We start from the raw sequence: 15,578 nt of genomic DNA on the forward strand, positions 1-15,578 counted from the left end.
GATTCATGGTGTACTCGCTTATTATGTTCATTTTTCTACATTTTGAACACAAACAAAGTTACGGACCACAGCTCTGATTGGTTATTTTTTATCGGGAGTGCATGACTTTCTGCAAATGGCAATAGGACCAATGGGAGGAGCCAGAGGAGCTTGATTTTTTCAAAGATTATCTGTCTCATATTCTACTGTCAGGACATAATGACAGGTTGAATAAATATGTAAAAAATATTTTTTTACAAAAGTTCCCTACAGCACCTTTAATTAAACTAATAATTTCATTAGATCTACAATAGTTTAATACTGGAACAGAAATGTTTCTCTGATCTTTCCACAGCGACTAACTTCTAAACTTTCTAAACATCTGTGCTTGGGATAACAGCAACATTTCCGAACATCTGGGGTTATGTAGTCAGTGATTAAAATAAAGGTCTCCAACTGTGAAGATATTTAGAATCTAGAGATGCATAAAATGCTTTTAGTTTGACAAGTTCTGTTATGGTTACATCAAGCCTCTCTCTTTACATTCAAATAAAAATTAATTCGGTTGTTTCCTGAGGATAATGAATACAGATTCACTGTCTTCTACCCTGTAAAGCTGCGGGAAGAAACAAAAACATTGATTTTGAAATATTGTTACTGCAGTTACAGTATTTGCCACTATGTTGTAAGTAGTTCCAGTTTAAATGACTTACCACAGGGAGTGAAGCAGTCACAGTCGCAGAAATTGCAGCGTGTAAACCAGCGCTTCCAGCCTGATTCTTTAGTTCTGCAGTTCTCAATACGACTGCATTTGTGGTTCAGAGGGACTGCATAGCTTTTAGCATCAGGACAGGTAGACGAACATGTCCCGTCGATGTCCTTCTCATTGATCTCAACCCGGCCACGATAACACACTCCTAATGTCACATACAGGAGGAGAGAGAATTGTACTTAACTTGTATTTAATTTAGCCAATGATATTCATTTCAGTGTAAAATGTTACATTTTTAAACTCCACAACTCAGACTTTGACCTTAAGTAATACATTTTAATAAAATGTTATAAAATATCAAATTAACTTGATAAATCTACTGTATACACTTTTTATGAAAATATATTATGTATCAGGAGATATTTCATGTTATGTTCAATAACCATGCACTCCGTAAAATATTCATATTTTAATATGAAGAGAGTTTTCCTATAACAACTTTTGATTATTTTTTTTTTGACAGAATGACAGTGTGCACTTTCTGGATATTTCTGTAAATTGTGTGCAACGTCCAGGCAGGCCAAGTCTTACTAAGACAGGATGGTTTGGGTGTCCATTTCCCATTGGACTGACAAGCTCGAGCAGGATCTCCCACCAACACGAACCCTGGTCTGCAGTCGTACCGCACTACAGAACCCACCCACCAATCACTCCCATACACCATCCCATTAAAGTCCACATCAGGCTTTCCACAATTCACTAGGGCAAAGAAAACAACAAGATTAAACAGGAAACAAAACTCAGGAAACATATAGAAAGTCCTAGTTCACACACACAAATCACAGAGCACATTACATTAAAGGGATAGTTCACCCCATGTTTCAAAGCTAACTTTCTTCTGCTGAACACAAAAGAATGCTGGCAACTAAATCATTTGGATTACCAATGGATTCCATTGAGGAAAAAAAAACTGATACATTTGAGACATGTTCAACAAAAGAAAGTAATAAAGTTTACAAGGGTGGGTAAATGATGACAGAATGTGTGTGAACTGTCCCTTTAAGATGACGATCAGGTGTACCTCTACACAGGGATTTAAATCCCACCCAGCAGCAGTCTGAATCTCCACAGTTGTCTCTTTTCAGCTCCCTCTGTCTGCCTTTACAACCTCCGAAACAAATGGGGGCTGTCCCAGACCAGTAAGTGTCTGCTAGTTCATCCTCCTGTTCCACCTCTAACAGACCTAAACAACACAGGGCATTCTTCAGAGCTCAAATCCATGCATCTTTTACCAACTTTCAATGTACAATATTTCTAACATTTTGTAAAAGCAATCTTGCTGCTTTGTTTAGACATTTTGTTCAATCATAAAAGAATCAAGTTCTTCTCTTACCACTTCCTAGGCCTTCCTCCACAGCTGTTCTTTCAGTAAATGCTGGCGTAACCACTTGAGTGAATACCCCTTGCAAGGACCCCAGAAGCAGCAGCAGCAGCAGAACTAGTTTCATGTTGTTTTAATAGCAGGAATTCTTCTCCAATACAGAATTAGTTTATATTCCTTCAGTTCTCCTCTTTTGTACGCCTTACACTCATTTTCTAAACAGCAATTCCTTGTTCTGTTGTAGAACTCACAATTATGTGAATAATGTAGAAAAACTATTTCGTTAGGAACTGTATTCTTTAAAGGCTTTTTTCAAGAACCTGGTATCCTGCAGAGAGACGGAGCGAGACAGGTGTGAAGAAAGGAGAAGTGTTGCATCTAAGCTTACTCTAAGCTCTTAACTCAAACTAATCTCTTAATTTCGGCTAACATACCAGCTAATATCACCGGAGCAGAGAGAAAGAGATTACAGAAAAAGGCAGAGAGCCATGGGAAGTCCGATTTGCAGTTTAGCTTAATTTTCGGGTGCACGGATTGTACATTTCATGTTTCTCACATTTAACAATGCTAGAGATTAATCTTGTCTGATTCGCTTCCCTAAGCAGAGTGCCTAGTGCCTGAGACCTGCAGTGCGTGTAATTACTGTAAAGACACAGATCTGTGAAAAGCGTTCAAACACTGACCTCTGACTGCTGCAGTAATCTATAAACTTCTGCCTAACCCAGCACAACCTGCCTGCTGACTTACACACACTGTTCTTACAGTCACACACAGGAACACAGAACAAAGTGTATAATTCCCAGAACACACAAGCTTTCATTTTTCATACACAGAGGAGTATATACAGTATATATGCACACTCATGATTGAAGTCTTGGGTTAAGATTCTTTTGTATGTTTTTAAGTGAGCAAGAGCCTCCTTTCAAGACTGCATTTATTTGATTCAAAACAGTAATATTGTGAAATAGTTACAATTTAAAGTAACTATTTTAATAGATTTTAAAATGTAATTCATTCATCTGATGGCACCACTAAAAATAAAAAAATAAAAAAAACATTTCTGACTTTGAATGGTAAGAAATTATTTCAGTTTAAATGCAAAATATTTTGATTAGAGAAGAACAAAATAAAAAGGACAAAAAAGTACTGATTACTACCATTGTTTATTTAAAGCAAAATTATTTCAATTTGTATAGTCAGTATGCCCTAAATTAATTCTTTCTTCAATAAGATTATGAATAATTAGGACACAATGGCAAAAAATAGTCCTAAGGAAAAGGTAAATAAAAAAAAATGATATATAAATAAAACAAAATTGAACCTACTTTTTACTTTGATTCAAGAGCAGTAGGAATTGGAATGGGCCTTTCTGCACAACAGAACTGATCTCAATTTAAAGTAGAAAAATAAATTAACGGTAATGGTGGTTAAAAATTCAGAAGCACTTCCAATTAAACTTTAAAACAGAAGCACACCGTATAAAACTATACACTGTAAAGAGCTCTCCACAGAGATCTGTCCATCTTCCTTCACATTAAGTCTGAACCTGTCAAAGAAAGCTGATTAAACTGTTCAGTAGGATTAAACGTTTCTGTTCCTCACTCACTCACTCACTTACTCACTCACACACTCACACACTCACACACTCACACACTCACACACAAAAAGTCAAATTTAAAAGAATAGTTCAGCCCTCAATCTTATCATCTAACCCTGCTGGGTCCTTCTTTGAAGAAACACAATATAGAGATCCTGAATGTGTGTGCTTGTGCTTTTCCTACAAGGAAACTGACTTCCAAACAGGGGGAAAAAATCTGATAGCATAAAAGTCTATATTTATTATAGTTTCTTGGTGTTTTTTTTAATCTGTTTTGGAGCTTGGCAATATAAATTATTATTGATGTTTGTTGAATAGAAAAAGGCAACTCACACTGTGTTAGACATCTCATTTTGCATTTTGTGACAAACAAAATAAACAGTCAGAAAGACATGAGGGTGAGGAAATTATAACAAATAAAGCTCCTTTCTGAATGAACTATTCATTTAAGCACATCCTCAGAGCTAACTTGTGATTCAGCGTTCTCTGTTCTGTTCAGTGCGGTGTTTGATGATGACAATTCTCACACACACTCTATTCCTGTTTTGGTCCCCTGTTAGTCATAGTACTTTTTGTCACGGAGTTAATTGGAATGTCCTAATGTACCTTTTTATTGCCTGACACAGCAGTTAAGGTATTCCAGATATCAGAGGTGCAGTTAAACCACCTCCATGCCCAGCTGTTGGGCAGTGTCCTGTAGCTGACGCATTACGGCCCCCTCCCTTGTAGAGTCTGTTTCTGCAGAGGTGCCGGCTGTCAACACCAAGAACACACTTTCTGTATTTTCCTGTGTCCTACAGACATCTACTCCCTCTTTTCTTATTCCTGCCTCTGTATTTCCACTCATGGTGCTGGGGGTCCCCGTCTCCTCCATGTCTTCCCCGGGCTGGACGTTCTGCTGGCTGGACTCACTGCTGTCCCCTTCTCCCTGCCGCTCCCGCATCAGCTGCTCTGTCAGCTCCACGCTCTCATAGCGGATCAGCTGCAGGCGCATGAACCCATCTTCATGCTCTTTATACCTGAAAAAGATTGGTGAAAACCACAGTCAGGTTAGACGGGTCAGGTCTAATGTCCACATCAAAATAAATATGGCATCTACTATGGGTGGTCAACCTACTTAAAAGTTTATGAACTGCAAAAGTAATGTTTTCCACAACAACAAAAAATTAAATAAAACATTAAGCAGCACAAATGCATTCAAGCATAATAGAATGATTACTGAAGGATCATGTAACACTAAAAAGTCTTTAAATGTATTAAAGCTGAAACAGTTGTTTTAAACAGCATATTAAAAAAATGACTGTTTTTGAATAGATTTTTAAACATCAAACTAAAAAAAAAAAAACTCTTTCAAATCTGAAATATTTGAACGGTAGTGTAGGTTTCCACATAAACCATCTACCGAGAGCTTTCTGAAATCAAAAGCAAAGTCAAAGAGGAAGTCTTCATACCTAAATCTCGGGTGTCCTGAAGGCCATTTGAACTGATGTTTCTTGCGTAAATGGGCAGTGAGGTTGTTCCCCCGGGTAAAGCACTGCTCACACACGTGACACTTATAGCGAGGAGTATCATCTCCCTAAATGCAAAACAACACATTAACGTTTTAGCTATTCTGAAGCTATGAGCTGAATATGAGTGCAAATGTAATGATGCAGAATTGTATTCACTTTCTGACGAAATTTCAGGTTTTTTTTAATTGCTCTCACTCTTCCAGACAATGTATTCTGCCTTTTATTTCATACATTTATTGTGGATTTATTGTGTTGCTGGCTGTATGAGAGAAGTTACATCTATAGAAGTACCTTCATTAATTATCTCTAGATAGATCATTTTTATAGATCAAACCTTGGACCTTAGTACTTTATTTCTTGTAATGACAAACAATTCTCACTTGAATTACAGGCTATAAAACAATTCATAGAAATTAAAATTTCCTGTTTACATTTGAAATCATGAAAAACAGTCCTAAAAGTAACAATGTACTAATTTTATACATTACCATTTGCTGGACCCCATTTTTTATTGGCCATATTCATGTCAAAAAATAAAATAAAATAAAGTAAAATATGCTATATGTCTTACTTTATTCTGTGGTGCACAAAAGAAGATATTTCATTATTTTATATTGATGTCTTCTTACTGGCTCTGACTGGCTCACCTCATGAACACGTTTGTAGTGGTTCTTGATTGAGTAAAGCGAGCGAGTGGAGTAGTCACAATCTGCAAAGTCACATCGATACGCTGGCTCACTGCTGTGCGTGTCTAAATGCTTCCTCAGATCTATCAGGTTTTTACAGCTGCAAACCAGACAAACACAAACCAACTGTCAGATCATGTTCAGACAAACAGGTCTTAAATGGCAGACTAAAAAATCAGAAATATCCAGGCCAGGGGTAACGACTCACTGGCAATGAAGTGACCTCACCTGTACTCGCAGTAGTCACAGCTGTAAGGCTTCTCGTTGGAATGACGAAATTTGATGTGGTTTCTCAGCGAGGACGGTGATGGACAGGTCATATCACAAAGTGGACATTTATAATGGTTGACTTTGAACAGAGAAGAACATCATAAGGAAATAAAGGCCTGTGAGGTTCAATACAGCAGAACAATGTACAACCATAATGACACTCAGCATACAAAAAGACCCATACCATGGTTCCTCATGTGGTCTCTCAGCAGCCTCTCAGTGGCAAAACGTTTAGAGCAGTGAGAACACTGAAATCTTTGACCTACAGACACAATCGCACACAAACAAATGGTTGTAATGAGCCATAATACTCAGTCTAATCATTTTCTTTTGTTATGTTCAATGCAAGAATTCAAAGTGTCAAATGTGTTCAATACAGAAGGTTTTCAGATTCTGTTATTGCTGTACAAACTCAAACACAACCCCCTCACCTTCTATGGAGGTTTGCCGTCGAATGTGGTCAAAGAACTTTGTGTTGTTGGCAAACATTCCTCCACAGGTCGGACATGCCACCAGCTTTTCCTGTGTGTGGCTACGCATGTGCTCTCGCAACTTAAACCTGCCCTTGAAAGAGGCCTCGCAGTCTAGAAATAAGAAAATGAAAACATCCAACAAATTTGCACATCTTTACAGGCAAAGAAAGAGAAATAAACTCTTATATGTTGTACAAATATGGTCCAGAAAAGACAAAACTGACAAATATTCAATTTTCAATGTAGCAGTCTGGACATTATGAAGCATAATAACTGATTATTCCATTCTTCATGATTATGTGTTTATTTCATAACTGAATTGCTGCATCTAATAAATGAAGTGGTTCTCAACCAGGTGCCAAAAACAACTAGGGTGACATTTTTAAAAAACATTAACATCTACAATTATTTATTTTAGATGTGTTTGTTTTTAAGAGTTGGGGTTCCCAGTAAATATATAAGCTAGCCTATTTTTAAATGTGTGATCTTTGGATTTGGAAAAGTCATATTATAACAAACATGCATTAAGCTCTACGTTAAGCTCTAAGATTTACATTACATTTAGTAAATAGAACACATTTAACAACTAAAACTAGAACTAGAATTCTAACCCATTTCATTTTTTTTATCCTTACCAATAATGCTTCTCCACTATATTAAAATTACTAGAAAAAGTATAGGGCTTTAAAATATTGTTGTGGACAATGGAGGGGCCCTGAAGTTGTTTGTTACCTTTCCATCCACAGAACAACACATTCTCTTCCTTAGCCTCGAGACAATGGGCATGCATCTCCACATGTCTGTAGAACCACTCCGGATTATCCATAGACATCTGAATACAAACACGCTTATCAGCTGAGCACTTTATTTTTGAAAGCACTGCCAAACACAAAACATATAATAGAATAAAAACTCTTCCCACAATAAACTTGATTTGACTAGCCACATAATCTAAAAAAGTACAACACTTGGGATTGCTTCCATACCTCACAGTGCTCCCAAAGACAAAGGAAGTTCTCTTGGACCTCGGGCACAATGTTGCGGTTATGGAGGCCAACCGAACAGGCACCCATGTCACTATGGTCGGTGAGTATAGCAAGACCCCATTGCTTCAACTTGGTGTGGTAGCAGTGAAAGAACATGTGTCTAAGAATCTCTGCATTTCCTTCCACTGAGCAGAAGCCACAGTCTCTCCACAGACAGTTATGCTCCTCTTCTGTAAAACATGCAGGCAAGCCAAGTATTGATTATGGACTAGACCAATGGAGTCGGTGCCTCAGGGTTACTGCCAGAAAAGTTGAGCTGACACGTCTACTATGACTCAAAGTCAAAACTCAACAGTCCTCCACTAATGTAACATTAATACAGACAGAGGAACAGTGCATAAAATGTGCCATTGACTGTTGATACAATGTAGAATACATGAAGACATATTAAATGTTATGTGTTACTAGCAAAACCTCAGGACTAATGGTCCTCTTTAAAACACATAATACCAGAACTGATAAGCTATTGTTTTTTTTGCAAAGCATGCTATGTTAATTCTTAAAATGTAATCTTTACCCATTTTTACACAATAACTTTACAGCACACAATTACAACAAACGGAGACTTTTAATATAAAGTATTATTTATATTGAGAATTTTTATCAATTTTTGGAATTAGCTTTTATAATCAGTATTGATTTTAGTTTCATCATATAAGTGTTTATTTACAAAATCATTAGAATTAGTCCATATGACTCATACTCTATGTTCCAAGTCAGTGTGAGACATCCATAGTCACCTTTTGTTTTCAGTGCAAGCAGTAGATAATCTTCAAAAAAAAATCCTATTGCGTTCCATAAATTTTTTTTGGAACAATATGATGTTAAATAAATGATGAGAATGTTCATTTTTGGGTGAACTATCCCTTTAAGACAAGAAAGATAAGTAAATAAATGCTTCCATTACAAGACATTTCAATCAACACGGACACCTGACACTTTCAAGGGTTGGACGAACCTGGCAAGTCTGTCTCACTGTCCACGATAGCTTTATAATGTTGCTCCACGTGCTGGCAAAACTCCTGCATCCTGTCAAACGTCTCCTGACACGAGCCCCACTCACACGCCAGCTCCAGCTGCAGCTCCTCTCTGCGCGGGGCGCGTTTACCCGACGGTGCCATCCTGCTGCACTGAATGTAAAGCACAATGTGTGGTCCTCCCGTCTTCTGAAACACATGCGAGATCTAACATGAGTGTAACGTTAAGTTTGTTCTGAACAGCGCAACTCGAGCTATCTATCCATAGCGGCCAGTTTGTTTTTAAAGGCGATAAATAACCACATTTACAATACAAACTGGGGCAAAATGATTACCTCCAACATATTAAAACTACTTAATTACCAAATGTATAGCTAGTAGTTTTATTAAATCATAGTCGAAGTTGCTACCTTTGCTTGTATGACACATAGCTAGTTAGCAAAACAAAAAGGTAAGTTAACATTCTGCCTCCATTTTTGTTGACTAGTATCTTTTGACTAGCTTCGGTTGTGAATAATTGAATGTGTTTTCATTCAAGGATAATTCGCGAGGAAAGGCGTCTGCAGTTGTTTACAAATATTGATCAATAACTCACCTTTTGCAAATACTTCTAGCATTTCCTTACTTTTTTCCCATGAAACAACCAAACCAATCAGAATTCACCTTTGCTGCGTCGCGTTCAAATCTCAGCCAATCAAATTGCAGTCAAGCAGTACATCACAATTATCATTCCCTCAAACACCCAAACGCATTTAAGTGTTCCGCAGCTCGACTTGCACTTTATATTCAGTAAAAAATTTTTACTTGCTGTATGGCACTACTTTATGTAAATCTGCTTTGGAATTGTAGCGAAAATATTGTGCTATACTAATAAATCTCAAGAAAGCGAAACATATTTTTTCTAATATGATATCCAATGTGATAAAGTAATTATTTTCTAGACAATATTTTAACAATTTGCCATCATTTTAGTATAATAACAAAAAATATTTTTTTGCAAACATAATGTTCTTATTAAAACACTACACTTACTATGGTCACATTATAAAAGGGTTGTTATATATTAAACTTAACAGCTGGCTTTGTATTTTAGGAAAGGGAGAGTCCTTGGAATATAAAAACCTGTAAAACCTCACGTTAAATAACTGAAAATTTGTATTAGTATTAATGTTTGGGTTATGTTTGATTTTTGGTCTGAAAACTGCATGAAAACAAAATAAATAAAACTTATAAAATATACAATAATTGATCTATAAAACTGTATAAATATAGAGCACTTTTTCCTTTCCGGAAGTTAGTTTGGTCCATTGTCACACTGGTTTATTTAAATCAGTCAAAAGGCATAATATTAGATTAAAAAAAAAATACAACTGCATATATCAAATAATCTTTCAGAATAGAACCTTCTTTTCAGGTCAGCCAAAATAATTGGATATCCTTATGCAGACATTGTTCATTATCTACAGAGCTTTCATGCCCCAATGACAGTTAAGGGCATGTGTGTACACTGTCCCATCCCATGCAGATATACAGACAGAGAAGCTGGAATACAGTGTGTAGTATCAAGATCCCATAGAGGACAGACAGTATAATAATCATTAACAATCAGTTTTTTGTCAGTTTTGTTTGTTCTTCAAATGAAGGTAGCATGTTGTAAAGTCTCTCAGGAGCTTGAGTGGTCTAGACGTCATAGAACAGACGCACAAGATGATACCGGATTCCAAATGCCACGACACTCCCCAAGACCTGAGAAAAACATCAAATATTATTTAAAACCACCAAAACACCAGCTTCTTTTGAAAAATGTACACAGTCTTTGAAAACCTGCATACATGAGGTAGCCTGATTTTGAAAATGTGATTTCTACACTTGGAAAAGTCACATAAATGAATCAAACCTTGCCTTTGAATATTGTTGTGACTAAAGGGGGCCTTATGGTAATGAATAAATTACTGGGGTTCACCTGTATTAAAAGCATTATTGCAGTCAGGTTTCTCTCATGGGTAGGTCCCAGTACTTTTAGTACCAGGTTGATAAGGGTCATGTTGTTACACTCTATAAACTCATCATCTCCTTCCTGCCCTCTACGCACATCCAGTAGCCATAACGTTTCTGCCACCTGCAGGATAAAAGAGGAAATCACATTCAAAGATACAGGGAATACCATATAAATCTTCAGTCCATTCTTTTTGGCGCTCTAGCGGTTAATAAACAGAACCGCGTTCATCTGGCAGAAGAACAAAGTAGCCGGAGCTACTTCTCTCTGTTTATGGCGATTCACGCAGGTACTGGGCTCCTCCGCAGCGGTACCTACCCGAACCAGTCTAAACAGGCCGAATATAAACACTTATTATAGGTGTACCGTATTGTTTCAGTACAAGCCAAAAAAAAAAAACAGTTTGGAAAATGGATTCATGGTGTAATTGCTTATTATATAAATTCTGAACACACAATAAAGTTACGGACTGCAGCTTTACGCTCCTGGATCTTTAATTGCTTTTAAACAAACATTCCTAGACCTTTTCATAATGATAAATACTGTGTTTACCTTCAGAATAAGTTGCCCTAATTTTCCCAGGTCCTTCTGTTTGAACTTGGAATAGCTCATGCCAAGCTTTCCCGTGTCAGATTGTAACCTGCATCAATCAGTTTCAGAGGTCAAGCTCTCATAACCATTTCACTTTGCCTTATCTAAAGTGTAAATGTTTAGGCAACACTGCATGTATAAAACTTACAAATAAATCAGAAGTAAAAAAGTTACTTAAAGAGTTTAACACTTCAAATGCCCACATATTCAAATAACTTTCAATGAGTGTCAAAATAAATTCTACTGTAAGTAAAAAGGAATCTGTGTTATAGCTAGATTTGAAAATGTTAGTGTAATAACCCACCTAGGCAGGCGATGTCTGGGACAGGGAATAATGTGAAACAGCTGAGGCAGAGAATATATGAAGTTGATGACTTGGGGGATGAAGAAAAGCAGCATGGTCTTACTGAAATGGCCGAGTATCCCAACCACTGCAAACGTCATTCCAGCAAAGTAACAGAAAGTGTCTCCCACAAACACAGAGGAAGGGTACCTAAAAAAAAAATATTCAATTGTATATTATAGTTTCAAAAATAGAAGTGGTTGAGATTATTATCATTATTATCAGTGGACAAACTACAGGTCAGTATTTTAATGGGCTTTCTTAAAGTTTCTTAAAGTAAGTAAAGATGATCAAAAAGCAAAATATTTTAACAAACCAGTTGTGGTAGAAGAGGGCTAATGTGGTGAAAAAAAAGGGAATCATGAAGTACAAAGAGAAAACATGGTCATCCCTGTAGTCTCCTGAAAGAGAAACGTTAATCAAAGATCAATTGAACAATATAAATTAGAAAATATATCTACAGACTTATTCAAATAAAAATCTAGCAATGTCAGAGAGGTTTAAACAAATTAAGTATAATGTGACACTGAAGAATGGAGTAATGACTCCTGAGAGTTGAGTTTTGCCAACACGGGAATAAATTACATTCAAAATATATATTTATATATAAAAAAAGTTATTTCCCAACAGGAGTTTTACTGTTTTTAACTGACCAAATAAGTACACCCTTTTGGACCATAACAGACTTGTGTTTCAAAAACATACAAATATTATTTTTAACTTTTGAACAGTATAGTATATATAAATGGCATATATATAATATAAATTATGCATGTGGAACGCAGGTGGAAAATTAGATAAAACCGGTTGAATAGAAACCCTCCCCTCACCATTGAGTTCCAGTATATTAAAGAGGATGATGGAGCCAGATATGAAGAGAGCTTGCCCAGACTCAATGCCATTGATACCAGCCAAGATGTTGATGGCATTTGTGCAGAATACAGCCAGCATTCCCATATATACATAATACAGAATGCCTGAAACACATTGTAGAATAATGCTGAGAATATGGACAATCATACTGGACATATCAAACAAGAGGGCAAATACAATCAAATCTAGAGCACCAGACATTTAAGCAGACTGTCAAACTCACCCAAGTCCAGATGCATCCCCAGCAGCACACGGAAAGGTTTGGGCACGACAATGAGAGTGTTGCCAAAGTTAGTGAAGTAGACCATGAGTAGAGGCAGGGAGGCCATAGTAGGCAGCAGCAGCTTGTGTCTCCATCGCAGATTCAGAACATCATCAGCAAAGCCCAGGAATATCATGCAGCAGATGGCCAACAGAGCACCGATCAGCTGCACAAACTACATGGACATATTCACAAATGCCATAGTTATGACTGCCATTTTATATTTATGTGTATTATATGTGTATGTATGTATATTATATATATATGCATGTGTGTGTGTGTGTGTGTGTGTGTGTGTGTATGGAAGTAAAGGTTCTCAGTAACAAAGGTCATTAAAAGCTAATGGTAAAACTAATTTTTGTCTTAAAACATACACAATTGTTCAAAAGTTTTATGTCTGTAAGTTTTTTATATTTAATTTTTAAAGAAGTCTCTTATAATAACTTTTATTTTGGATGCAGTTAATCATTGCCCAGCACGACTTAAAATATAATTCAGTCCTGTGATCAGTGACAGTCTTGAGTGTCGCATGATCCTTCAGAAATCATAACATACTGATTTGCTGCTCAAGAAGGATTTCTCATTATCAATGTTAAAAACAGTTTAATGCCACTTTGATTTAATTTCCTTAAAGAAACTGAACCCAAACACAACAGTAATGTAAGTGGTGAATTTTTGAAATGTGTTTACTATGCTGTAATTAAGGGATGATAAACTCACCTCATTGTGAGGGAACTTTTGGCACTGCTCCCCCATAAAGCACTGGAGGAAGGGGACAGGGATGAAGAGGAAGAGAATGATGAGGAAGACTGTACCACTGATTACACCTTGCGATTCAGGCCTGGTTAATAAGAAAAAGAGAAAGCATTAAATTCAGGTTCCAAGCATCAAATTGCCATTCATACATTTGATGTAAAACTCAACTACTTACACCTCTTTCTTTATGGTTTTATTTAGGTCCATGCCATAGAGTCTGGCAGATATGAAATGATCCTTAAAAGCAGGAATCAGTTTGACTGTTGCAATGCACCCAAGTGCAGACATACAACAGTTGATGATAAGAGGAATTGCAGGAATTGGAGACATCTTCTCCATGGACTATTACGACATAAAAATACAATATACTGGATCTACGGTACTATATATCAGTGGATAAATCTAGTTGAAAACAACGTTCGATTCCTGTCAGCAACATTCAAACCTTTCATGTTGCCTATCCATAGTGGAGCGGTCATTGGCTGACGTTTCTTCGATGCGCGCATAAATGACAATCAGCTTGTTTTCTAATCGACCGAACCGTTTTTATACAAAAGTATTGATTCAATGAACGGCAGTTCATTGGCTTTATGATGACAGCTAGATTTTCATTGACACTGGTAAATTACAGTCAAGCGATAAAAATAATCCAGGCCAAATAAGCACCTGTTCAGGTTATGAGTTACTAGTTACACGTAAGCTTCTTTGACGTCAAAATGTGACAGATGTATCAGTTTACTGTAAAGGTTGGCTCTGATCTCATCACAAAATCCACGTCTACTTCCGTCAACATAATCCGTCCGCCGAGTGGGGACATTGAAACAGCTTGCTTATTATACTCTCATAAACTGTTGGTACGACAATAAAAGATTGAGAGCACATTACTGATAAACACAAAGTAAGTTAGTGATAATTTATCAGAGAAATACATAAATATATTTGTTATTATCTTGTTTTCAGTCGAACCTTTGCAGAGGTAACACAACCGGAAACAAAATGAATAGCACGTTAAAGGTCTCGTTTTTGGTGTAGAATCATTATGATTCGGTCGCTTGAATCAACAATTATGTTTTGTGGCATGACTCTAGTTTTTTAGAAATACCAAATAAGAACATCAACAACAACATTACGTCGTATTCTTCTTCTTTTTTTTAATATTCTATTTAATATAGCCATACATGTAAATATTTAAAAATGTATTAAGTTCATACATCTTAATTAAGGGAAAAAGGCTGAAAAAGGCAATGGTGTAATCTTATTGGATTAAACATGGATTACAATAATTTAGACAAGACATTGGAATTGGGATATGACAGTCATCAAAGGTTATGCTCACTCTATTATAATATCATATAATAACCCTATGTGTTTTACAATAATGAACCCAACATTTATAAGCATAAAGACTACACAAAATATTATAAGATGGTTACAAAACATGAAAATGAATACATTACAATACATTGAAATGAATGAAAGCATATTAAAACAATAATATGTGTATATATAATACATATTTTATGATTGTGGTTAAGTATTTTATAAAATTATGTATTTTAATAAAATTTTATAAGTATTACATATAGAAGATTATTGCAAGCTGACTTCTTTAAAATATTAATATTTTAATATATTTTATATATTTATCAAATGTATTTATATTCATATTATCTTTGTAAATGTACATTATGAATATAAAATGTTGCTAGAATAGTAATAAAATACTTATAAATGTAAAATGTTACCAAAAGGTTGGACTCCCAATCGAAGGGTTGTGGGTTCTAGTCTTGGGACGGACGGAATTGTTGGTGGGGGGAGTGCATGTACACCTTCAATACCACGACTTAGGTGCCCTCGAGCCCCCAACTGCTCCCCGGGCGCCGCAGCATAAATGGCTGCCCACTGCTCCGGGTGTGTGCTCACAGTGTGTGTGTGTTCACTGCTCTGTGTGTGTGCATTTCGGATGGGTTAAATGCAGAGCACAAATTCTGAGTATGGGTCACCATACTTGGCTGAATGTCACTTCACTTCACTTCACTTCAAAAAAAAAAATTGGTAAATACAGAAGTTGGCTAATATAGAATTAGAAAAATTAGCCCAAAACACAAAATAAATGGATACTTGT

The 15,578-nt window shown here is 36.3% G+C and overlaps 3 protein-coding genes across 7 annotated transcripts; all 3 read right to left on the minus strand.

Moving 5' to 3' along the window:
* Positions 1 to 375: 375 nt before the first annotated feature.
* Positions 376 to 3,012, minus strand: LOC113050035 (CUB and sushi domain-containing protein 3-like). Of its 2 annotated transcripts, XM_026212749.1 has the most exons (5): positions 2,085 to 3,012; positions 1,773 to 1,934; positions 1,283 to 1,450; positions 693 to 896; positions 376 to 595 (listed from the first exon to the last, which is right to left on the minus strand). In XM_026212749.1, exons 1-5 carry the CDS (start codon positions 2,197 to 2,199, stop codon positions 573 to 575), a joined length of 672 nt encoding a protein of 223 aa, XP_026068534.1. In that variant the 5' UTR covers positions 2,200 to 3,012; the 3' UTR covers positions 376 to 572. The 2 variants fall into 2 exon arrangements, with proteins under 2 accessions (XP_026068534.1, XP_026068532.1); XM_026212747.1 differs by having other exon boundaries at positions 376 to 896.
* A 204-nt stretch (positions 3,013 to 3,216) lies between these two features.
* Positions 3,217 to 9,324, minus strand: hinfp (histone H4 transcription factor). 4 transcript variants are annotated; one of them, XM_026211813.1, is made up of 10 exons: positions 9,228 to 9,324; positions 8,614 to 8,821; positions 7,596 to 7,825; positions 7,342 to 7,441; positions 6,568 to 6,720; positions 6,321 to 6,398; positions 6,095 to 6,215; positions 5,828 to 5,966; positions 5,121 to 5,245; positions 3,217 to 4,688 (listed from the first exon to the last, which is right to left on the minus strand). In XM_026211813.1, exons 2-10 carry the CDS (start codon positions 8,774 to 8,776, stop codon positions 4,328 to 4,330), a joined length of 1,470 nt encoding a protein of 489 aa, XP_026067598.1. In that variant the 5' UTR covers positions 8,777 to 8,821; positions 9,228 to 9,324; the 3' UTR covers positions 3,217 to 4,327. The 4 variants fall into 4 exon arrangements, with proteins under 4 accessions (XP_026067598.1, XP_026067599.1, XP_026067601.1 ...); XM_026211814.1 differs by having other exon boundaries at positions 8,614 to 8,818; positions 9,228 to 9,323; XM_026211816.1 differs by lacking the exon at positions 9,228 to 9,324 and adding an exon at positions 9,043 to 9,202 and having other exon boundaries at positions 8,614 to 8,818.
* Positions 9,325 to 9,930: 606 nt separating this feature from the next.
* Positions 9,931 to 14,394, minus strand: dpagt1 (dolichyl-phosphate (UDP-N-acetylglucosamine) N-acetylglucosaminephosphotransferase 1 (GlcNAc-1-P transferase)). Its single transcript, XM_026211817.1, has 9 exons — positions 13,629 to 14,394; positions 13,418 to 13,538; positions 12,659 to 12,872; positions 12,393 to 12,539; positions 11,879 to 11,963; positions 11,524 to 11,712; positions 11,181 to 11,268; positions 10,596 to 10,751; positions 9,931 to 10,378 (listed from the first exon to the last, which is right to left on the minus strand). Exons 1-9 carry the CDS (start codon positions 13,790 to 13,792, stop codon positions 10,313 to 10,315), a joined length of 1,230 nt encoding a protein of 409 aa, XP_026067602.1. The 5' UTR covers positions 13,793 to 14,394; the 3' UTR covers positions 9,931 to 10,312.
* Between the last annotated feature and the right edge of the window lie 1,184 nt (positions 14,395 to 15,578).

The sequence above is a fragment of the Carassius auratus genome, chromosome 30, assembly GCF_003368295.1.
Source record: "Carassius auratus strain Wakin chromosome 30, ASM336829v1, whole genome shotgun sequence".
In the NCBI taxonomy this organism is placed as follows: domain Eukaryota; kingdom Metazoa; phylum Chordata; class Actinopteri; order Cypriniformes; family Cyprinidae; genus Carassius; species Carassius auratus.

What these genes read in the sequence shown, in the direction of transcription:
- LOC113050035 (XM_026212747.1), bottom strand. Translation starts at nt 2,199, where the DNA reads ATGAAACTAGTTCTGCTGCTGCTGCTGCTTCTGGGGTCCTTGCAAGGG. An exon ending in GGAGGAAGGCCTAGGAAGTG is followed by an intron (nt 1,935 to 2,084) that starts GTAAGAGAAGAA and finishes TGTGTTGTTTAG; the next exon opens with GTCTGTTAGAGGTGGAACAG. An exon ending in ACCCAAACCATCCTGTCTTA is followed by an intron (nt 897 to 1,282) that starts GTAAGACTTGGC and finishes ATGTGACATTAG; the next exon opens with GAGTGTGTTATCGTGGCCGG.
- hinfp (XM_026211813.1), bottom strand. Translation starts at nt 8,776, where the DNA reads ATGGCACCGTCGGGTAAACGCGCCCCGCGCAGAGAGGAGCTGCAGCTG. An exon ending in AGACCACATGAGGAACCATG is followed by an intron (nt 6,216 to 6,320) that starts GTATGGGTCTTT and finishes CTCTGTTCAAAG; the next exon opens with TCAACCATTATAAATGTCCA. An exon ending in ACTACAAACGTGTTCATGAG is followed by an intron (nt 5,246 to 5,827) that starts GTGAGCCAGTCA and finishes TTTTGCATTTAG; the next exon opens with GGAGATGATACTCCTCGCTA.
- dpagt1 (XM_026211817.1), bottom strand. Translation starts at nt 13,792, where the DNA reads ATGGAGAAGATGTCTCCAATTCCTGCAATTCCTCTTATCATCAACTGT. An exon ending in AAAAGTTCCCTCACAATGAG is followed by an intron (nt 12,873 to 13,417) that starts GTGAGTTTATCA and finishes ATGTCCATGTAG; the next exon opens with TTTGTGCAGCTGATCGGTGC. An exon ending in TAGGGCAACTTATTCTGAAG is followed by an intron (nt 10,752 to 11,180) that starts GTAAACACAGTA and finishes TTTATCCTGCAG; the next exon opens with GTGGCAGAAACGTTATGGCT.